Source organism: Lissotriton helveticus, chromosome 9 (assembly GCF_964261635.1).
Source record: "Lissotriton helveticus chromosome 9, aLisHel1.1, whole genome shotgun sequence".
Taxonomy (NCBI): domain Eukaryota; kingdom Metazoa; phylum Chordata; class Amphibia; order Caudata; family Salamandridae; genus Lissotriton; species Lissotriton helveticus.
This window is the reverse complement of record NC_136070.1, coordinates 1,093,917,910-1,093,941,809: the sequence shown is the minus strand read 5'-3', so window position 1 is coordinate 1,093,941,809 and position 23,900 is coordinate 1,093,917,910. Positions and strand designations below refer to the sequence as shown.

The following is a 23,900-nucleotide window of genomic DNA, read 5'->3' as shown; positions in this document are numbered from 1 at the left end:
GGCAAGGTAAATAATAAAAACTTGACAAATAAGTCAATGAATTGTCAATGAAATGCTAGTACTCAGCATATCAAACATGAAAAAGGTCTATGACATAACTGTGTATGCAAAATAAGCTGCAACAGCCTCCAATAGGAAGTCACCGTCTTCATCCGAAAACAGTTCAGCCATCCAATTTAAAAGCGGAAAAGAACATACGTGCTCTCCCAGCACCGGATCCTCTATCACCATCAGAGGACAGCTCGGTGGGTTTTCAAGAAAGCTCTGTTCCAAGAAAGACTGTGCTGCCGCCAGTAAATTCCAGGGACCAAGTAGTCCATGCATCAATGCCACAGCCATAATCCTTTCGCCAGGACAAACCAACTCGTGAGTAATGATAGGAGTCATCAGCTGATTAAAGTCGACGTCAGGAGAAACCGGTCCGCAGAGACACAAATCAATGGCCCAATCGAAATCACAGGTCAGGCAGTGAAATACAGGCTGGACACAGGTGAAGTAGGAGAATCGAAAAGATAATCCATATGCCGTGCTTAATATCGCCAACGGCATTGTGCCATAATATTCTAGCATGCGATTGCGGAACAGTGTCAGCATCTGCAGGGTGGGAGGTTGCATAGGAGGGACATCCATATTTAAAAATGTAAAAAAGCACAAGAGCGTCCGCTGGTAATGCAAGTAAAAATGCCAATCCACGAAGCAGAGTGGAGAAAATATAATGAAAGGAAGCAGGGATGACTCCAAAGATTTTCTCAAATGAAGTCACGAGACCACTGGTAACAACTTTAAAAAAGTGCGCCAGGGCCTTTGTGGAGGATGCGTTAAAGATAGTCGGAACCATCTTGCTGAAATTGAAAGGCAAATCTTAATTGAAAAGGGTCTGCACCTCTGTACGGGTGTTCGCTATGTGAAGCACGAAAGTTTCACGGGCCGAACTCAAGGCCACCTCTCTCTGAGACAAAAGAGCTCTTATTCTTGCCATGCCGTTGAAATGTGCTCCAAAGGTTGGTATTTGTGGCCAGATTGAAAACTCCCTATGTTCATGTGTGGGAGGAAATAGAACATTTCTGCAGCAAATAACCCGTTCACTTACTGTTACGATAAAAGGAATACTTTTAATTAACTCAGAACAATCTTCATTATTGAGCATCAAATAACTACCATTTTCCAACAACTTGAACGTGGGGATGATAGCAGGAACTGGCGTGCCTTGCAACACGCAAGCCATATTTGGTCGGTGTTTGTTGCATGAACCGTGTAACTATGTGCCTACACATTAGTGAATGATCTGGCGTCTCAGTGCATTCCTCTCCATTCAGATAAACTTCTTGATCATCTTTGAAACATCTGTATGTGTATGGAAGCGACCAGACCTCATGAAGAAAAGCACTACCTAAAGGTTCATAACGACCTATTGGTATATATTTCATACAATTTGAAAACTTATATAAAGCAAAAGGCAGCGTTATTAAACCGTGGATAAGGCACGTTGCCAAAAAACCCGCAATCCTCTGCTGATGATGTCACTGAGCATGTCATGAATGATGTAATATGTGACATCATCAGCAGTGGATTACGGGTAATAGTATCTCTAGTTTACTCCCCTATAGCTGTCTTTCTTTTAACATAAGTGTCTGTTTCCTTCCCTTATACTTACTGTTTTTGGTTCGCTTCCGGTTCGCGTACCGGCGAGCGAACTGGGAAGCGAACTAAGAGAAATAGAGGTTGGCACAGTTCCAAATATTGTACCAATTTTTTTATAACGGGGAGGTAGTTCTGAAAAGAACTTTTTTTTTATTGTTTTTGTTGTTTTATATTTTTTTTTATTATTTTTCGGAACATTTTTTTACTTTTTTTGAATTTTTCTGAACAGTTTTATATTTTTTTTGGTTTTTCTTGGAGGGGGCAATGAAAACGATTCATTGTAAAGGGCTCAACAGGAGCAACAAAACAAAAAAAGAAGTATTTATTATTTTGGGCGTTTCGTACAAACTTGCATATGATAGTCAATAGCTCTGTTGATCAGAGTGATGCTTCTTTCTCCGTAGGAAATGAATCCATCGCAAAATACGCAGATGTGTTTTACTTCACCAAATTTCATTTGTATATTTGGCACCATCTCCCTGCCCTCTGGTCCCGTTACTTCCGGTACAACAGATCTTCTGGCCATAATAGGGAGATTATCTAGGTCGTTCCGAAACTGTGCAGCACTGTAGTTGTTAGGATGCCACCTAGTCATATGGCGATGCATTGTGTAGTTTCCGAAACTGTATTTTTTCTCGGTTCCTCTGGACAGTCTATCTTGACATATAAGGCAAGTTACGTATCTTGCATTTACTTTTTTCTGACCTTTGGGAATTTTAAAAAATTGCCAAATGAAGTTTTCTTTCCGGTGAGACGTCTTGGGCTGCTCAGGCAAAAACTGCCTCTCTTCGTGCTCGTCGTCCTGTTCCTCTTCTTCCTCTTCTTGTTGAATTATAACTTGAGCAGGTGGTCCACTCTTCCTTGGATGTGGTGGAGGTGGTGGGGAAGCACCAGCTGAAGCTACTAAAGAAGCCATTGCTCAGTGATCACAAAGGGTCTTTCTCTCACAATGATGAAAGTCAGAGTGAGGAAAGAAGGAGGGATTTTCATCATTTGGGAAAAACAAGAGTTCTCAACCAATCAAAAGTGTTCATTTTAGATTATATGACCTAGTCTTACATCATTAGGAAACCAAAAGTGAAATGAACCAATGAAAAGTGTTATTACCAAGTCACATGACTTGCTGTGTTTACGTTAAGCGCTTTGCAGGGCCTCACGGTTTGCTTCCAGAAACCTGCGCTTTGCGACTCGCTTCGCGTACCAGTTCGCTAACGTAGCACGTCATATGACGTATCACGCGACAACGTGGAACGTCATGCGGACGGGAGGCGTCACGATGTTGTTTTCTAACGCGGCACTTGCGGTAAAGAAACGTTTACCGGCTCGCGGTCTATTTCGCGGCATCAAGGTCAGCTAACGGGAAGCTTCCCGATTCGTGAAGCGGGAACGTAGAAAAAAAAATATTAAAAAAATAAATTATTCATGTACATATAAAATATATTTTTGGATTTAAAGAAGAATACATTTTACAGCTACAGATATTAGCTGTTAAAAAACCAATGAAATTCACAGAAAAAACCATAGGTTATAGACCATATATAGTTAGGAATTAGCATTTACAAAACCTTGAAAATTCACTGAAAAAACCATAGGTTATAGACCATATATAGTTAGGAATTAGCATTTAGAAAACCTTATTTTACTCACACAAAACCATTGAAATTCCATATATAGTTAGTTGCACTAACTATATATCGCGCACCCGCAATCCACTGCTGATGATGTCACATATTACATCATTCATGACATGGTCAGTGACATCACTGATGACATCACTGATGACATCTCAAATGACATCACTGATGATATCTCATTTGACATCAATGGTCACATCAATGATGATATCATTAATGTGACAATACAATGCATCTCCTCACACTTTAATATAACCTCTGTTACACCCAGTGTTAAATACAGAGTATAATTTTTGAAACCATTGACACACCAATACTAGTTACTACATACGCACTCACTGATTCCTACGTCTACACACACATTCACTCATTCACCCATACAATCATTCATACATACAATCACTCATCTTTACAACACTATCATATGCACTCATACACCTATACAGACACTCACACTCTGCCACTCATCCATGGAGTGGGTGCCGCTCACTGACCTGCTTTCTGCGTCCAACTGAGGAACTGCTTTCTTAGCCATCTCCCAACCCGCATTCCCTGAGGCGGAGGTCGGCTGGTGGGAGCGTGACTGTAATCGGCAGTCCTTCACCTCGCTCTCAGCGCGACCCGCCCAGGTAGCAGTGCGTTGCTTGTGCCCTGGAAAAGCCTACCGGGGGACTGCGAGGCCCAGAAACCACCGCTCCTTGCAGCCGGCGCCTCTTCCCCCGGCGGCCACGCCCATCGATCTGAGCGCTGTTTAAAAACCTTTCGCGCCACCCGCTGCGCGGGTGCCGCTCACTGACCTGCTTTCTGCGTCCAACTGAGGAACTGCCTTCTTAGCCATCTCCCAACCCGCATTCCCTGAGGCGGAGGTCGGCTGGTGGGAGCGTGACTGTAATCGGCAGTCCTTCACCTCGCTCTCAGCGCGACCCGCCCAGGTAGCAGTGCGTTGCTTGTGCCCTGGAAAAGCCTACCGGGGGACTGCGAGGCCCAGAAACCACCGCTCCTTGCAGCCGGCGCCTCTTCCCCCGGCGGCCACGCCCATCGATCTGAGCGCTGTTTAAAAACCTTTCGCGCCACCCGCTGCGCGGGTGCCGCTCACTGACCTGCTTTCTGCGTCCAACTGAGGAACTGCTTTCTTAGCCATCTCCCAACCCGCATTCCCTGAGGCGGAGGTCGGCTGGTGGGAGCGTGACTGTAATCGGCAGTCCTTCACCTCGCTCTCAGCGCGACCCGCCCAGGTAGCAGTGCGTTGCTTGTGCCCTGGAAAAGCCTACCGGGGGACTGCGAGGCCCAGAAACCACCGCTCCTTGCAGCCGGCGCCTCTTCCCCCGGCGGCCACGCCCATCGATCTGAGCGCTGTTTAAAAACCTTTCGCGCCACCCGCTGCGCGGGTGCCGCTCACTGACCTGCTTTCTGCGTCCAACTGAGGAACTGCTTTCTTAGCCATCTCCCAACCCGCATTCCCTGAGGCGGAGGTCGGCTGGTGGGAGCGTGACTGTAATCGGCAGTCCTTCACCTCGCTCTCAGCGCGACCCGCCCAGGTAGCAGTGCGTTGCTTGTGCCCTGGAAAAGCCTACCGGGGGACTGCGAGGCCCAGAAACCACCGCTCCTTGCAGCCGGCGCCTCTTCCCCCGGCGGCCACGCCCATTGATCTGAGCGCTGTTTAAAAACCTTTCGCGCCACCCGCTGCGCGGGTGCCGCTCACTGACCTGCTTTCTGCGTCCAACTGAGGAACTGCCTTCTTAGCCATCTCCCAACCCGCATTCCCTGAGGCGGAGGTCGGCTGGTGGGAGCGTGACTGTAATCGGCAGTCCTTCACCTCGCTCTCAGCGCGACCCGCCCAGGTAGCAGTGCGTTGCTTGTGCCCTGGAAAAGCCTACCGGGGGACTGCGAGGCCCAGAAACCACCGCTCCTTGCAGCCGGCGCCTCTTCCCCCGGCGGCCACGCCCATCGATCTGAGCGCTGTTTAAAAACCTTTCGCGCCACCCGCTGCGCGGGTGCCGCTCACTGACCTGCTTTCTGCGTCCAACTGAGGAACTGCTTTCTTAGCCATCTCCCAACCCGCATTCCCTGAGGCGGAGGTCGGCTGGTGGGAGCGTGACTGTAATCGGCAGTCCTTCACCTCGCTCTCAGCGCGACCCGCCCAGGTAGCAGTGCGTTGCTTGTGCCCTGGAAAAGCCTACCGGGGGACTGCGAGGCCCAGAAACCACCGCTCCTTGCAGCCGGCGCCTCTTCCCCCGGCGGCCACGCCCATCGATCTGAGCGCTGTTTAAAAACCTTTCGCGCCACCCGCTGCGCGGGTGCCGCTCACTGACCTGCTTTCTGCGTCCAACTGAGGAACTGCTTTCTTAGCCATCTCCCAACCCGCATTCCCTGAGGCGGAGGTCGGCTGGTGGGAGCGTGACTGTAATCGGCAGTCCTTCACCTCGCTCTCAGCGCGACCCGCCCAGGTAGCAGTGCGTTGCTTGTGCCCTGGAAAAGCCTACCGGGGGACTGCGAGGCCCAGAAACCACCGCTCCTTGCAGCCGGCGCCTCTTCCCCCGGCGGCCACGCCCATCGATCTGAGCGCTGTTTAAAAACCTTTCGCGCCACCCGCTGCGCGGGTGCCGCTCACTGACCTGCTTTCTGCGTCCAACTGAGGAACTGCTTTCTTAGCCATCTCCCAACCCGCATTCCCTGAGGCGGAGGTCGGCTGGTGGGAGCGTGACTGTAATCGGCAGTCCTTCACCTCGCTCTCAGCGCGACCCGCCCAGGTAGCAGTGCGTTGCTTGTGCCCTGGAAAAGCCTACCGGGGGACTGCGAGGCCCAGAAACCACCGCTCCTTGCAGCCGGCGCCTCTTCCCCCGGCGGCCACGCCCATCGATCTGAGCGCTGTTTAAAAACCTTTCGCGCCACCCGCTGCGCGGGTGCCGCTCACTGACCTGCTTTCTGCGTCCAACTGAGGAACTGCTTTCTTAGCCATCTCCCAACCCGCATTCCCTGAGGCGGAGGTCGGCTGGTGGGAGCGTGACTGTAATCGGCAGTCCTTCACCTCGCTCTCAGCGCGACCCGCCCAGGTAGCAGTGCGTTGCTTGTGCCCTGGAAAAGCCTACCGGGGGACTGCGAGGCCCAGAAACCACCGCTCCTTGCAGCCGGCGCCTCTTCCCCCGGCGGCCACGCCCATTGATCTGAGCGCTGTTTAAAAACCTTTCGCGCCACCCGCTGCGCGGGTGCCGCTCACTGACCTGCTTTCTGCGTCCAACTGAGGAACTGCCTTCTTAGCCATCTCCCAACCCGCATTCCCTGAGGCGGAGGTCGGCTGGTGGGAGCGTGACTGTAATCGGCAGTCCTTCACCTCGCTCTCAGCGCGACCCGCCCAGGTAGCAGTGCGTTGCTTGTGCCCTGGAAAAGCCTACCGGGGGACTGCGAGGCCCAGAAACCACCGCTCCTTGCAGCCGGCGCCTCTTCCCCCGGCGGCCACGCCCATCGATCTGAGCGCTGTTTAAAAACCTTTCGCGCCACCCGCTGCGCGGGTGCCGCTCACTGACCTGCTTTCTGCGTCCAACTGAGGAACTGCTTTCTTAGCCATCTCCCAACCCGCATTCCCTGAGGCGGAGGTCGGCTGGTGGGAGCGTGACTGTAATCGGCAGTCCTTCACCTCGCTCTCAGCGCGACCCGCCCAGGTAGCAGTGCGTTGCTTGTGCCCTGGAAAAGCCTACCGGGGGACTGCGAGGCCCAGAAACCACCGCTCCTTGCAGCCGGCGCCTCTTCCCCCGGCGGCCACGCCCATCGATCTGAGCGCTGTTTAAAAACCTTTCGCGCCACCCGCTGCGCGGGTGCCGCTCACTGACCTGCTTTCTGCGTCCAACTGAGGAACTGCTTTCTTAGCCATCTCCCAACCCGCATTCCCTGAGGCGGAGGTCGGCTGGTGGGAGCGTGACTGTAATCGGCAGTCCTTCACCTCGCTCTCAGCGCGACCCGCCCAGGTAGCAGTGCGTTGCTTGTGCCCTGGAAAAGCCTACCGGGGGACTGCGAGGCCCAGAAACCACCGCTCCTTGCAGCCGGCGCCTCTTCCCCCGGCGGCCACGCCCCCCCTCTTCCCTATATTTTTACGCAGCCTCTAACGCGCCGCGGGTCGCGCCGCGGGTCGCAGCCCGGGGCGAAGACCCGGGCAAAGACCGGGCCGTTTTAGGCCGTTAGAGGCTGGTAGAGACTGGACTGGGCCACCTCCCTGATATTTATATTTTAACTTGACCCCTTCCCTTTGTACTATTTTACGCATCCCCCGTGTCCCATAACTCACCAGTAAGAGCAATGGTTGTCACGAGAGGGAATAAAACCAAAGTCCCCACTGCAGCGGGCAAATTGCTCGGCCCCATGGACGATTTTCTAGCGAAGGCTAACACACTTATCGACGAAAGTATATCGATAATTGAAGAAAGGGTCTCCTTAGATCTGGCATTCGCAAAAAGATCCTCACTAGGCGCCTTGGCGGAAGCCAGATCTCCAATTTTAGTAGCCTCAAACGCTGAGTTGGTGCCGATTAGGGAGAGACGCAGCCTACCGAACACCGTAGATCTGTCAGTCTCTCAAATAGCGGATTCTCAACTTAGCTATGACCTAGAGAAAACCCCAGAATTGTTTCCAACAACATCTGCGCAAATCTCCTCACTAGAAAAAAGAATAGAAAGGGGCAGGAGGGAGGGAGCAATTAGCAAAAGTAGGGCACCTGGAAATCCAAATCCAACAGTAAACCCGAGATTGTCTCCAATCATTCCAATAATCCATAACGATAGGGTACCACAAATTGAGATCGTAGCATTAGTCCATCAGGTAGAGAAAGAACCATCCTGTCCGATAATCCTGGACCCTCAACCCATTAAACAAATCGACGCTGATTTGAATTTGGCTGAGACCCAGGAACTAACTCTTCCTAGCATAGCTAATGTAGTTAAATACGCCTTACTACCTTTAGAACATCGGCCAGCAGCCATAGAACTGCAAATTTCCAAACTATTAAAAATTCAACAGCAGCCCCCTTCGTTATGTCCTCAAAAACTGGCCGGTAACAATAGTGAAAAACCAACCAACACTAGTGTACCTAATGTCAATCCAGCTATGCTCAATTCACAACAAAAGACCCTCCGAATAACAACTCCAAACCAGCCCATAAATAAAAACACCACTAATCTGACCAAAATTACAAAACCAGCACTAGCTCAAAGTTCCACTAGCAGTCTACAACAAACAAATATTTCGACCGCCCCAGTCGTGCCCGCGACCACCGATTTGACTCAGAAGGCACCTACCAGTATAGCCAATAAAATCCCAGCGACAACCTCCAACAAAACACCAACGGTAACCTTACCCCCTCCACCTGCACCGCCAAAAACACCGGTGGATAGGTCCAAAAGGAATACTGCGAGGAATCCCGGTCCTCCAAGACTCCCAGCAGAGTTCCCTCCCGAGGCCTCACCCTACGTGGTGGTTATGGCTGGAGTTCCTGAATTAACAGATCTCTCATCAGAACCGGTCTGGTCCCTAAAAAATAAGGCTCAGCATTGGCTCCAGACCAACCGCCCAATTCCATCTTCTTGGCGCGGACGAATTAGATCTGTAGCCAGGGTACCGTGGGTAGGTAATACTAGAAAAACAATTCCCGGGGATTGCATAACAATCACTTTCGAGGATCCTCGAATTGCGGACTATGTTTGTGCCTGGGAAGATATTACCTCAAATGGAGGAATCAAGATCAAATCACTCTCCTTCTTTTATCCCTTTAGGCAAGTGGACGGATATATACAGGAGCAGGAACCTCCTTGGTCCGTCCCTTTCCCTAGGCAGGACGATCAATTAAACATCCGATATCACGGTCCTCCCAATCCTTATGAGCCAGATTATTCTTGGCACACGGTGAGACATCGCCATCAGGGAGGAAGGTGGGAAGACAGAAGACCCTATACACAATGGCCCCCACATAGAGAACAGTCACGATGGGACCCATGGAATAACATCCCGCTAAATAATAGGTATAGTGGCCTAGAATTGGTCGATTGACCACTATCAGAAATCTCTTCTACTAATACCCAACTATCTTCCTCGCCACAGCCTGTTACCACTTCACAAGCTATTGGTGATAAAGACTCCATAACCCTAGAAGCAGATTCTGGTGATGATTCCCTACATATCAGGGTATCCTCTTGGAACATTGCGGGCCTACGAAATAAAATCAACGATGGCTCAGCACAGGAATTTCTAACCCCAAATCAAATAATCTGTCTCCAGGAGACATGGTCTGTAGAAGAATTACATCTACAAGGCTACAAAACCTATAACGTCCCAGCATTAACCAGTACTATGGGTAGACCAAAAGGTGGTCTCGTCACCTACATTTCTAACTCCCTACCTTTTAAAAAGGTGGCCACACCCTCCCAGGACCCTAATCATCAAATTTTAACACTAACCCTCCCCAATAAGGACACAATCATTCTGGTTAATACATATAACAATTTGTCAGACGAAAATTTTATAACTCTTATTACCACTCTAACTGACAAATTGAAACAAATTCTTTACCGGAGCCCCGCAAATAGGACAACCAATATAATTTGGGGAGGCGATTTTAATTTCCACCCCTGTACAGCTCCTAATCTGGAGTGTTGTGGGATAGTGGACGAATTTAACGTTCCACTATCCCACCTCGCGCACACCAAACCAGGAAACATAATTAATACCGCCTTATCAGATTTGGATCTTCAGATTGCCAATCATCCAAAAGCAGACCCGAACGAATTTCTGCCGACGTATGTGGGTAGAGGACACAAGACCACAGTAGATTTTATATTTCTTTCTCAAAACCTGATGATGAAGCTGAAGGAATTTGAGGTTATAGTTACCCCCCTCAGCGATCACGCAGCCATAATAATAACACTATCCGTGCCGGCTAATGCCTCCCATAAATCGGAAATGGCGATCACCCTTAAGCAGAATAGGATCCAGGTTGGTAAATATAATGGACTGACTATTAAATGGGCCAAAATCAACCCAGCAGATATAATGAAAAAATTAATTACTCGGTCCTATCCTAACATAGTGAAATGCCTGGATCTCACAACTAGCCATAAGGAAGTCCTTAGGAATTTTAACTTAATATTAGAGGTCATAAAGGACTTACTTACCTTAAAATCTAAGTCAAATTGTGATAACAAACCAAAGTGGTTTAATCATAACTGCACAGTGGCCCTATCTAAGCTAAAATCTGCGCTTAAAAATAACCCCCGAGATGTGGACTTGATCCAGCTCCTGAGGCGCCAATATATAGGGGAAAGAAAGACGAGAATGGCCCAACTTAAACAAAAATTATGGGACGATCTCCATCAAGGTGCAGTCACAAAAAACAGTGACTTGTTCTGGCGTACAGTCAGATCCCCGTACCTGACAGAGAAGGATACCCCGAAGATAGAGGTCGCCATCGATGAAAATACATGGGTCTCTCATTTTGGTGGAATTTTTAAAAATACCCTACCATCAGAATCCCTATCCCCTAATGTGAACTATCCCATTTTGGTTCCCTTTGACATCCCAGACCTCATAGATGCTTTGCAGAGCAGCAAAGCAGGTAAGGCACCAGGTCCCGATGGGGTCCCGGTGGACCTTTTCAAAAGCAACCAAGATCTATGGGCTCCCATTTTAACCAGAGTATGTATAGCAGCAGCGAGTGAGGGAATTCTAACTTCCTGGACAAAGTCTATAATGGTCCCCATTTTTAAAAAGGGGGACCGGCAAGATGTAAAATGCTACCGGCCCATTTCACTGCTGGACTCGCTCGGAAAGGTAGTGGGGAGAGTGATACTCGAGCGTCTCCAGCAGTGGACTGAGGACAGGGGCATAATTTCGGATATCCAATTTGGCTTCCGAGAAGGTTTTGGGACTCTGGAACAGGTCCTCAACCTCACCCTAATAATGGGGAAATACACACAGGCCACTCCCACCAAAATATACATGGCCTTTGTAGACCTTTCCGCAGCTTTCGACTGTGTCTCACACACAAAGCTGTGGAAGGTCTTAGCCCAATTAGGGGTAGATCCCCCCCTGTTAGATTTCCTCAGAGAGCTCTATACCGGGGCCACGGCCAGAGTTCGCTTTGGCGTTAATGGTGAGCTGACGTCCCCGTTTAGTGTGGAGCGTGGGGTCAGGCAGGGGTGCGTCCTGGCCCCCTTCCTCTTCTCTCTCTACACCAATGGATTAGAGGGGGAGATGTTGAGGGGGGCCCAGGACCTCCCACGCATAAATCACCGCCTGGTCCCCGCCCTGCTCTATGCGGACGACGCGGTTATTTTAGCTCGAACCCCCGGAGAACTCCAGAAAGCAGTGAGCAGATACACGTCCTTTATGGGCAATTTAGATTTAAAGGTCAACGTGAAAAAAACGTTCGTCATGACAGCTGGCAGAGGTCGAAAACGAACATACCCTATCCTGCTGAATAACCAAAAGCTAGAACTAACCCCCCATTATCCCTACTTGGGGGTCATGATAGATGACCAGCTTAGTTGGAAGCAAGCAATTAACACTAGGGCACTCTTATTTAGGAGATCAATTGCCGCATTAATATCTTTCTCCCAGAGGTTAGGAAAAAGACCAATAGGAGAACTCCTTAAGATATACAAGGCCAAATGCCAGGCAATTGCAACATATGGTGCAGGAGTCTGGGGGTACATAGACACCAGTTCTATCCAGAAGGTGGAAAACACATTCCTAAGATTTTTGTTAGCTACCCCCAAAGGCACCTCAATCTACGCAATGCACCAAGAATTAGCCACTCCTTATTTGGAGGATCTAATCAAAATAGAACCCTTGATGCTGTGGCGCCGCATCTGGTTGTCAAATAAAAATGCCCTGTCACAAGCTATCATCGCAGACGCAATGAGTCTGGATAACTCTTTGAAAATAAAGTGGCTCTTATATGTCAGGAATTTTTTCAATGATTTAGGCCTTGAGAATTATTATCTTGACCCGGCTTCCATCATGGACATCTCAAAAAAAGATTTGAAACAGAAAGCACTAAGGCATCTCGAATTGTTAAGACTTGTATCCAATTCCTCGAAAACGGCAGTGATCCATGCAAACATGATCCAAGTGTCTTTTGTCATTCATCCGTATCTTGAACTACAACTAACAACTTACGAGAGAATGTTAATTACGAGATTTAGGCTGAACATGTTTTTTAGAATGGTCACCTTTCCGACACAAAATTGTTGGGACGCTATTTTACCGCCTTGTTCTTGTGACGGAATATCAGCGCAGTCGAACTTGCATGTGATCCTGCTTTGTAAATACCATCAAGCCCATAGAAAGATCTGGCTTTTACCGATACTTAAATCTTGGGGAATGAGACAGTGTCGACCTGCTCTTTTAAGACTACAAATGTTAGAAACAGTGAATGTCTGTTATTTTGTCAGCAGCTTCCTAAAGTGTATCGTGAAACACAGGAAAAACCTTTAGAAAAAAGAAAAAAAAAAAAAACAGGTCGTATCTATTTGCAACCGGCACCTTGCACACTTTGAATAACTTTCTTTCTTTTTATATGAAATGAATTTTTAACTGAACTGTTTGTAATTTGTGTATTTTTATGAATGCATGTTATTCTGTGTTCTTTTATGGTTTTTCCATTGTGATTAAACCGAATAAAGATTTATATATATATATCCATGGAGTTACTCACACACCTAGTCAGTCCTGTAAAGAATCAATCACAGTTCCATTTTCTAATCTACACAGTTAAACATAGAGTACCTTACATTTTCAAACATATACTAACACATACTTACTCTCTTATAGAATCACTGATACAAGTACACATTGATCTGCACAGAGTCACACACCTCCCAGCCAGCCATACACACACTCAGTCTCCCATACAAATACTTGTGCAACCAATCAATAACCCATATAGCTACTTATATAGCTACTGATCAACACATGCAGCAGCTTGCACAACAACAGACATGCTGATGCACACTTTCAGACAGTTTAGTCACTAACCCGTGCATTTAGTAAGACGCATTTAATCACTCACTCATACAGTCAATCACGCACCTACTAAAACCTTCATTCAGACACTTATACATCCACTCATTCTTCAATATGTAAAACATATTTAAACTTTACAGTAACACATAATCACTGGATGTTGTCATCAGTGATGTCATTTGAGATGTCATCAGTGATGTCATCAGTGATGTCATCAGTGATGTCACTGACCATGTCATGAATGATGTAATATGTGACATCATCAGCAGTGGATTGCGGGTGCGCGATATATAGTTAGTGCAACTAACTATATATGGAATTTCAATGGTTTTGTGTGAGTAAAATAAGGTTTTCTAAATGCTAATTCCTAACTATATATGGTCTATAACCTATGGTTTTTTCAGTGAATTTTCAAGGTTTTGTAAATGCTAATTCCTAACTATATATGGTCTATAACCTATGGTTTTTTCTGTGAATATATATATATATACCTCCAAAGCAGTTCCTTTGCGGGAAATTATGCAGCGCTCACGCATGTGCGGTATCCTGCGGCAGAACCAAGCCGCTATTATCCTCAAACCTTTCTCCCAGCTGGGAAAGATGGGTCGCACAGCCAACTTTGGATTTTAAACAGCAATCCTTTTTATTTTGCTCATTTCCAAGGGCAACAGGCACAGAGATCTACGCGTTTCGGTGTCACTCCACCTTGCTCACGATCACTGGGTTTGCCCCACCCACAAACATTTAACCACAACAATTTTTTTCATTTTTTCAAAAAACTGTGTTTCCTGTCACATGGTGTGCTAGGGATTGTGGTCCTTGTAGTTTTTGCGAATTTTTGACAAAACACTATTTTTGAAACAAGGTGCATCTTAATTAATAATTAACACAAATTTACAAAATTAAATGCATTTTAGTCATGTGCCTTCCAATAGGCTTCGAATATCAATGTTTGATTTGCCTTCCAATAGGCTGGCTCATACTTGTTATTGAGACCTGTCCTTGCAAAATTGATTCATTAATGTCTGTTCAAAGGTGCACATACAACTCCTCCGATTGATTCAACCCATTCGGGTGCAGGGTCCTCAGGTTGATGATGAATTTCGATTCAACTTGTCGCAGTTTTTTCGCTCGATCACCCCCCCGCTCACTTTTAAAAATTGTTTGAATGCCATAAAATTTCAGTTTTTGCCAATCACCCTGGTGTGCTAGTTCCATATGTTTGGCTATGGCATTAGAGCGGTCCTTATGAATTGTGGCCCTCATATGTTGCAAGATTCGGTTCTTCAATTCAACAGTTGTACTTCCAACATATTGCATGGGGCAGGGGCACTCCACCACATATACCGTGAATGGTGTTTTGCACGTGATACACTGTCTGATTTTCCATTTCTTTTTGTTGGCCAACGTGATTTCTTTCGTTGGCTTGGCTATCTGGCACATTTTACACCCATGGCATTTCATGAACCCTTTAGTTTTCAGCCAGTCATCCTGTCTCTTTTTCTGGAAGTGGCTGTGTATCAGATGATCCTTTAGATTTTTGGCACGCCTGTAGGTTATTATGGGATGTGTTCCAACAATCTCTTTGACAGTGTTGTCTAATTGTAACAATTTCCAATTTCTCCTGAGAATTTTGCCAATCTTTTCACTTTCTTGTGAGTAGTCTGTTATTAGACGAATTTTATTGGTCTCGGGATCTACTGCTTTGTTTTTTCTCTTCAAACAATCCTCGCGTGTTTTTGTACTGCTTTTTGCGAGGCTATCTTTCACTGTTTGTTGTGGGTATTTCCTTTGAATGAATCTTTCCATTGTACGTTTGCTATTCCTTTTCCACTCATTTTCTTCGCTGCATATCCTCCGGATTCTCAGAAATTCACCGTAAGGAATGCTGTTTAGTAATGACTTTTGGTGGAAACTGGTGGCTTCTAACGTGGCATTAGTAGATGTTGCTTTGCGATGGAGAGTTGTATGAATTTGCTGATTTTTTATATAGATTTCTGTGTCCAAGAATATTATTCTTTCCTTGCTCATGTTGTATGTGAATTTCAGATTTTTCACACTATTGTTCATTGTCTGAAAGTATTCCTGGAATTCTGTTTCTGTTCCATCCCAGATTATGAATAGATCATCGATGAATCGCTTCCAACTCACCACTTTATTCACCGACCATTCATTGTTTGAGTTCCACGCTATTTCCTGTTCCCACCACCCCATGGTGAGGCATGCGTACGATGGACTAAAGGAAAAACCCATGGCCGTCCCGCTCCGTTGCTTGTAAATTTCACCGGCAAAGGTGAAAATATTTTGTTCCAGGCAAATTGTCAACATTTCTTCCAACATTTTGTTGTGGTTGTTAAATTCCAAAGTTCTTTCTTTTAAAAAGGAATTGCAAGCTTTCACACCCATGTCATTATCAATATTGGTATACAAACCAATCACATCCATTGAGATAAGCCAATACGATTCCTGCCATGGTGTATCTACCAGATTCCTTAATAGGTCGCTTGTATCCTGTATGTAGGAGTTTAATTTTGATACTGAGGGTTTTAGGAAGTGATCAACGTATTCCGCCATTGGCTCTAATAATGAGCCCTTCGCGGAAATTATTGGCCTTCCAGGTGGGTTTTTTTGGTCCTTGTGTATTTTTGGCAAAAAATAAATAGTTGCCAAAATAGGGTGAGCCACAGTAAGAAATTTCAATTCCATATCATCAATTAATCCATTGTCCTTCCAACAAATAAGTTTCGCATCAATTGTCTTTTTTAATTCCATTGTTGGATTGGTTTTCAATTTTTCGTAATGCATAGGGTTCCTCAATTGTCGGTGTGCTTCCTTTTCATATGCACTGCGATCCTGGATAGGAGCCGCCTAAGCCGATCCTATCACTAGTTTCTAGTGATAGGAGCCGCCTAAGCCGATCCACGGCAAGATAGTAATGGAATGTCTGATTGATTGGGCGCTTTTATTTATATTTGTGAGATAAAATGCGTAAACACACGTACACTCAATAAGAGAACCAAAAGGATGGTTTGAATAATTATGAAATGAACAGCGTATATTTGAAATGTACTTGTTTTTGCTTAATTTTATGTCACAACAGCTATTGATTGAATTTAATTGGTAAGCTGATCCACAGCTCCATAACCAAATGAATTATGTTGTTAAGAAATGTAATTTCGCCCTATGATCAATGTAACAACGTTACTTTTGCACATTCCAATATGGCGCCCGTAGTTTTGAGCCGGGTAGTCCATCTACAGTTTCCATCAGAAACACCGCGCTGCATAAAATGTCTTCCTGATAGCGTTTTTGTAATTACATTGACAAAGGGCTTGGCCCGAAACGCGTCTGCACCAGGAATAAAATAAAGAATTTCTGAAACTCACCCCGCGAGTGCTGCTTTTCTACTTCTCTCTCGGCTGGGAGAGAAGCTGTTGGAGCATTGATATTACACGGTGCGCTAACCGTGCAGCGGCACCCACCGCTGGAGCCCCGTCCTTTTTGGTGCAATTGGAGCAATGATATATATATATATATATATATATATATATATATATATATATATATATATATATTTAAAAAACGCTGTGAAATCCGAGGAGGAGCTTGTATTCTATATATATATATATATATATATATATATATATATATAACACTACCCCTGCTGCCTCACCACCTCCATGCTCTTCTGCTCCTCTGCTGGTGCACAGGCTCCCAGAATCCCCCTGCGTCAATCTAGACACTGCTCTCATGCTGGTAATATTATTACCCAACATGAGCGAAGCGCCGTGATTGGTCTTAGCTGGCTGGTTTTGTGCTCCTACAAGGATTAAGCCTGTGCCTGCTGTTCTCCACCCGGCTGTGCAACACAACTCAAGTTGGTGTCTGGAGAAATCAAAGTGCGCATGTCAGTTTGGCCATCCTAAGACAGCAGGCCAAACTGAAATGCGCACTTATAGTACCCACCACTCCTCCTCCATGTTTGCTGCTGTCATCAGGATGGCCACACCTACAAGACTCGGCTTCGGCTCAGTGATGAAAAATAATATGATGAAATTGTTTTATTATCATTTTATTTTTCATGTTTCATCTGGTGGCATCAGCAGTGGGGAGATGCTCCTCTGCCATAACAGAGGAGCCACCGCTGGTACCAATAACATTTATTATTTAAGATGTGTGTTCTATACAAGTCATCATTGTTATTCTTATGTGATGTGCTGCACCTGGTTTTCTTAATAATACCACAGGAATCCTACCACATGGTATGCTGTTACTTTCTAAAAAAAAGTGTGACGTAGTGTGTTTTACAGGTACATTTTTCCACTGTATTACCGTTGTGTTAGTCATACAAGTGCTCATATCGAGACATCTATCTTAACAACTAGACTCTTGTGCTTGACTTTTCAGGCTCTGGCAGTCAGTGACCACTTCTCGGTGGAAATGGAGCTGAAAGCAAACACTAGCATCCTCGACGGGATCAAAACACAAGCACCAAAAAAGAACAAAAAGAGCAAAAAACGCAGGACGGCATCGTAGAGACAACGCCCCGTCTTGTGGCTATTGCAATTAAAAATGGCAGTGGAATATGTATCGAGCTATCTTCAGGGTTGCATCACATAACACCCGCAAAAATGTGACAAGTTGAAAACCACATTATAAAATAACTCCCATCAAGCCCCAGTACCGTGTTCAGCGGTCGTGAAAGGGGAGGATATACGACACCGACGCTACCTCTGTACCTATGAACAGGAATTTTGATGTCTGGTATTGTCTATGAACATTGATGGTTAAATTAACAGGGTACGTGGCTGAAACATCTATGAATGGTTCATCTGTTTTTACAATTAGAATAATTTAGTTGCCTTTATTAAGAAGTTAGAATCATCTACATCAAGGGATTCTCAAAAGTTGGATTAGAGTAAACTGGAGAATGTCTTTTACCAAACTGAAAAACAACCATTGTTGGTTACCACGATAGTGAACTTGGGTCTTGTCTACATCGTTGATCTATATGATGGACTATCTAATGCAGTAACTCAGAAGACTGCAAAAGGTTGACTTATAGTTGGTCTCATTTATAACTATCTTATCTCTGTCCAGCTCTGGAATCCACTGGCTACCTGTGCAAGAAAGGCTTCTTTTAAATACTTTGATTTTCTTACGAATCCCTAGAAGGGACAACCCCAATTTACGTCCAGGAAAATATTGGCCAGTAGCATCCCTTACTCTGTATTCGCTCGCCACAGGCTAGCCTGTTATTGATTTCCCAGAAACAAATGAAAGACCAGAAGTGACTCAACTAAACTCTGGATATGCCATCTTTAACATCCCGGATTGACACAACTCTGAAAATGTGAAAATATATTCCCATTTTTGAGCTGGGCATTCTGGAACAATCCCTGGTGTTGCGTGTCCAGCTCAAATCACACAGCTATACTGTAAGAATCACTCCCAGAAAGAACACAACAACCCCATCAGTCCAATATGAAAATTGAGCTCAGCTATTGTCTAAGAGTCTCCTTCATGCCCACTGCAAATATGTTTGTATGTGACTGTTCATGTCTGGCCAATAACCAATGACAGTGCACAGAAAGATTGATTAATGTAACCATGGTCTCCCTCCTAGCATCACTGCAAACAAGCTTTTCTCTGTTCAGGTGAAATATGTGATTAAGTTCTTCTGTGTATGTTTTTCAAAATAAATCCAGCAAGACACATTTTAAAAGTTTCTATACTGCATTGTTAATGTTTTGAAATCTTATCAAGACCAAGTTGCAGTTTTCAATTCATTTGGAAGATATGTCTCTTGTGAACCCTAGTGTTTAACAATAGGCACAAAATGTGTATCTGTAAGACATCACATAAGCATGTGCATGTCTGTTGTCTAATGTTTCAATTTTGAAACACTCCCCTATATCTGTGCACTATCAAGCCTTAGCAATCTCTTGCATGCTTCTTGTAAAGTCAAACTTCAGACTATTAAAGAGAACTTTCCTACATCCTTCCTTGTTAAGCTATTATTGCCCTATTTATGTGCTGTCTTTCTTAAGCAACCTTGGTTAAATAGTGGTTCATATCCAACTCTCTGAGTTCATTAAAGAAAACTCTATGGACAATCAGTAGCAAGTGGGGATCCGCTCCTGTCATGAAATAGAAGTGACGCCATGGTGTTGCAGCTCTTATCATTCGGGACCTGTCAGCAGGCTATAACACTGTATGCTATTCCACATTGCTGGAAAGGCTCAGAGAGGTTGGAGTGAGAGGGATGGTCTTAGGTTGGATTTGCTCTTTTCTTATGGGTTGCTGATGTTATTCAGCCGATTATCAGGCTGGATGATAAAAATCATGTGGCCAGCCTCTGTCTTCACTCTGGCCTCAAAGCAATTGCTGATTGAATATCCAAAAATTGTTTGAACCTCAGCTTGGACTAATAGAGCTTATGGTGCTAGGTGGCCCGGCTACAATCTGGCCATCTGACTAGTGGTCAGGCACTTTGGGTTATTGTCCACCATCATCAAGGACTCTGAAAAACGTTGTCGTAAAGCTTGATGATGAATTTTCATTTAAGGCACATATTGCTAAAGTTTTGGCATCCTGCTTCTTTCATTTCAAAGTCTCAAGAAAAATCCTTTCCATTTTTACCAGAGAAGACATACCACTCGATTTGTCAAGGAGTTGTAGGCTCTTAGCTTGATTATGTACATTCATTATAACTAGGACTTCCTCATATACCAAACATTAATTGCAATCAGTGCAGAGTGTGGCCTCCCTCATTATACTTAAGCTGCCTTGTCATGTACCAATATCTGCAAGCCGGGGAATGCCTCTCCATGCAAGCCGGAAAATGCCTCTCCATGCACAAGTGCATCCTGCTCCAACATCTTTCCATTTGCTTTAAATCTCTTAATGATTAAGATCCCTCCTTTATTCGGCAACTGTTCTAATGGTGTCTACCATAAAGAAGCTGCAGTCCTCTTTATCTTCCTTTTAACGGTGATTCAGACAAGGAAATATTTTAGATAAGGAAGTCCTATTGAAAGACCATATTATGTGAATAATTAAATAAATACAAAAACTCTTCTGTAAACCGAATTAATGTTCGCTTACAGCACAAGTTCTTCTGAAGTACAAAATAGCAGTCTTTTCTTGGAAAGCATGCATGGTTCTTCCATGTTTCTTCATTGTTTCTGAATCTTACAAGAAATGAACTTGTCTAGAGTTGAATAAATCTGGTGGGTAGTTTGTGACTCTGAATGAGTAGACTAGGCATGTTCCCAGCTTGTACTTACCAAAGATTGAATGCATGCACCCTCAAAGTTGATATTTAAAAATACAATTTCTCCTCCTCTACAGTAATAGCCAACTTTTGAGTAACAGTTTATAATCTCGTTCTCTGTGGATCACCACGTTTGAAGTTCACCCGCTGCCATTGGTGGCAGGTGCATCACTGCAGGCTCTGCTTAATAGTTATTTCACCCAAGGATATAGAATTCCTCACTCTTTAAATGTACAATACTGGATGATCCTGAATCCCTTGAAGGTCAGACTTCCTGCTGATCTTTCTCCCCAATAGTTATTCACTGGCACAATACTTGCTAAATGCCACAAGCATTGCCAATTGACAACCCTCTATCAATGACCTACCAAACCCCTAGGACTCAAACTTGGCAAAAACCTTAACCTTCAATCTAGATCAAACTGCTGAAGATTTCAATCACAGTTCAATCTCTTCCCTTATCAAGAATGGACTACGGTACCGCCCTACCATCAGGGATCCCAACATTCCATTTGGCTTCCTTGGAGGTAGCTGTGAACTCTGGTGCCAGAACCACCAGAATTCACCAGATATCGCATCACTCATATCTTATTTCACTAAACTGGCAACCAAATTAAGCAAAAAGCATTTCTTATCAATGGTGTAGTGTAGCAGCTCAATTTAGGCTCCACCCCTATAAGTCACAATAATGCAATAATATACTCATAACTGACAGTATATTCACAATGTGCCTTAACTTCATTGACGTGTGTGAAACGTTTAAACATAATAATGAAATGTAATAATTGTAGGGATTAGAAATGTATACATGTATACCCTAATGTTCAGTTATGCTCTTTTATTCACGTTTTGCATTTATTCTTCAAGTTAGAAGTATATGCATATATAATCATGTATTTTAATTAATTAATATTAAATGCTAACTTTAGCCGAACGACAGGCTCAATTGAAATGCATTATTCCTTGCCAGCATGTTCTCTTTTTCTTCGCAGGTGTATTATCATAATAAGTTGGAGAAAGGCTTATTGTTTGTATTAGACTGTTAATAGTAAGGCTTGGAGGGATGAACTTAGCAGTGAACGTGGAGAATTAATGGTTGAAAGAGGACTTCTGTTCATGTTGCACCAGGACGCAGAAACGATCAAGGTTGAGAACTACAGTCAAAGTTTCAATTTGATGGGAAATTGAAGGGATGTTGCAGATTCTCTCTGAAGTAATGATTTGGTTGGTTATTGGTGCTGTGAAAGGAGATAAGGACGTTTCTGAATTACCTGTTTCTCACAGAAGGCGGAGATTCGCTTTACAATTTGAGAGGTACAGACCTCTCTCCTTGCCTTATTCTTGGGAGTGTGAAGCGTTATGATAAACACTTATTTCCTTTTCCCAAAACTTGTACTGAAGTCTGATCATTCTGACACCTTCTATGCTCCCTAAATCGAGACCCCTAATAGATGACCCTATACTTAATTCATATTTAAAAGAAGGAAGGTAAGTTTCTTGATGGAACACCTGTTGCTTTATTGTGTTTCTTTACTTTCACAGTTCTGTATCTCATTTTATTGCAACTCAGCCTATTGAGATATTCAGCTTAGCTGCTCTATTGCTGTACCTTCTGAACTTATTATTGGTTTACCTATAAACTGGATTGATTGGAAATCCAAAATGAAACCCTTTAACCATATTTGCTGATTCCTGGTCCCTACTTTGGATCACATTGGCTACACAAGCTAGAAATGTATTTTTGAAGTCTACTCCCTTACGGTGCTTTAGGTCACCCAACAATTGGAGTTGTAAGTTCCAGGGCTCTGTCAATAGCATGGTGTACCTCATGCTTGAGGAAGTTGGGATCCTGAAGAAATATGATCACACTTATGGGGTATAAGAAGTTCTTAGGCTGCTGCGTTGTGCACTTGCTGAATCCAAAGAATTGCATAGCAGGGAAGTCATAGGTTGATCACATCCTTCTCTTTGCCAGGGCCAAATAAACATTTGTTTGATTCTCTTGCACACTTTGATATCGACAAAGAAATAACATGCTTAAAGTAAACATAACTAAACGAGACAGTTTGAATAAATAATGTATGATTATAGTGGTATAAGCAAGCAATCGGCATAAGTGCAAATAGATTGTCTCATCACAGGCATGGTTTGACATACCAGTTTTATCTGTTTATGAACTGCTCTTGAATACACTTGGAGTCAAGGGCCCATTACTGACCTTTTACTGTAGCAGACATCTTCTGTAGGAGTGTTATTCACATTTCAGTTTAAGACATACAAAGTGTGGGCTCCTTCCTTTATGCCCGGTTCACCTCACATGGAGAGATGGTCAAGTATAACTCCGTTAAAGAAGAGCTTGTCTTGCTTTATTAATAAACCAGCTTTGTTCTAAGATTACAGATACTGCTGCCTCAGCAACATACCCCAGCACATGCATATGAATAGTTATTCTGTCATTTCTTTATTTAGGTGTACTTTTGTATAGTGTGAACCAGGCCCCCCCACTTCCCTGCCCCCCAAAGTTCCCTCCTCGGGCAGCAGAGTACTTTACACAGTTATGAATGTATATACTAACACTGAGCTTGTTGTTAAAAGTCAATAACAACTACTGAAGACAATTATATGCGATAGCACGTGAAACATGGTCACACTTATAGATTTCCAAGACACATCTGTTCGGCGACTTAGTGTATGAAGTTCCAAGAGGCGTGATACCATGGACCTCAAAATGCAAGACATGATTTACACCCTCCAAGAGATATTATGTAGTAACATCAAAAACATTTTACCATGGACTCTCAAAACAACCTCCGCAGACCCGAGTGAACTCAGAAACTACTGGCCAATATCCCTGATCCCATTTCCAACAAAGGTACTAGAAAAGATCATCAACAATCAACTCATGACACGCCTGGAATAGAACCATCTACTCAACGTATCTCAATCTGGCTTCCGCAGCAGTCACAGAACCAAAACCACAATTGTCACAGTCATCAATGACATCCGAACCCTCCTGACCAAGGAGACACAGCAGCTTTGATCCTCCTCGACCTCTTGGCAGCTTTTGACATTATATTCAACCATACACTAATCAAAAGACTCCACCACATCGGCATCTAAGGGGAGGTGCTCAGACGGATCTCTTATTATGTCAGGGCCTGCATTTTGCCATGGGTGCCATTTCTTTTAGCAATACTTATCTCCAATATGCCAGCAACAGCTTGTTACCTGGATGTGGCCATAAGTCCAGAATTATATTGAGTAAGCCATGGCCAGTGTCAGACTCGCAATCAAAAACACGCAAACACTCACACTCTTCCTCACCTACTCATATTCACTCCCTC

The 23,900-nt window shown here is 44.6% G+C and overlaps 1 protein-coding gene across 1 annotated transcript in view; it reads left to right on the top strand.

Annotated features, from left to right (window-relative positions):
* Positions 1–21,502, top strand: part of DNASE1L3 (deoxyribonuclease 1L3) — a 141,371-nt gene extending 119,869 nt beyond the window's left edge. The window contains exon 8 of the mRNA XM_078661491.1: positions 17,688–21,502. Within this exon, the coding sequence (XP_078517617.1) occupies positions 17,688–17,816 (129 nt within the window). The 3' untranslated portion in view covers positions 17,817–21,502. The remainder of the gene's footprint in view (positions 1–17,687) is intronic.
* Positions 21,503–23,900: the final 2,398 nt, after the last annotated feature.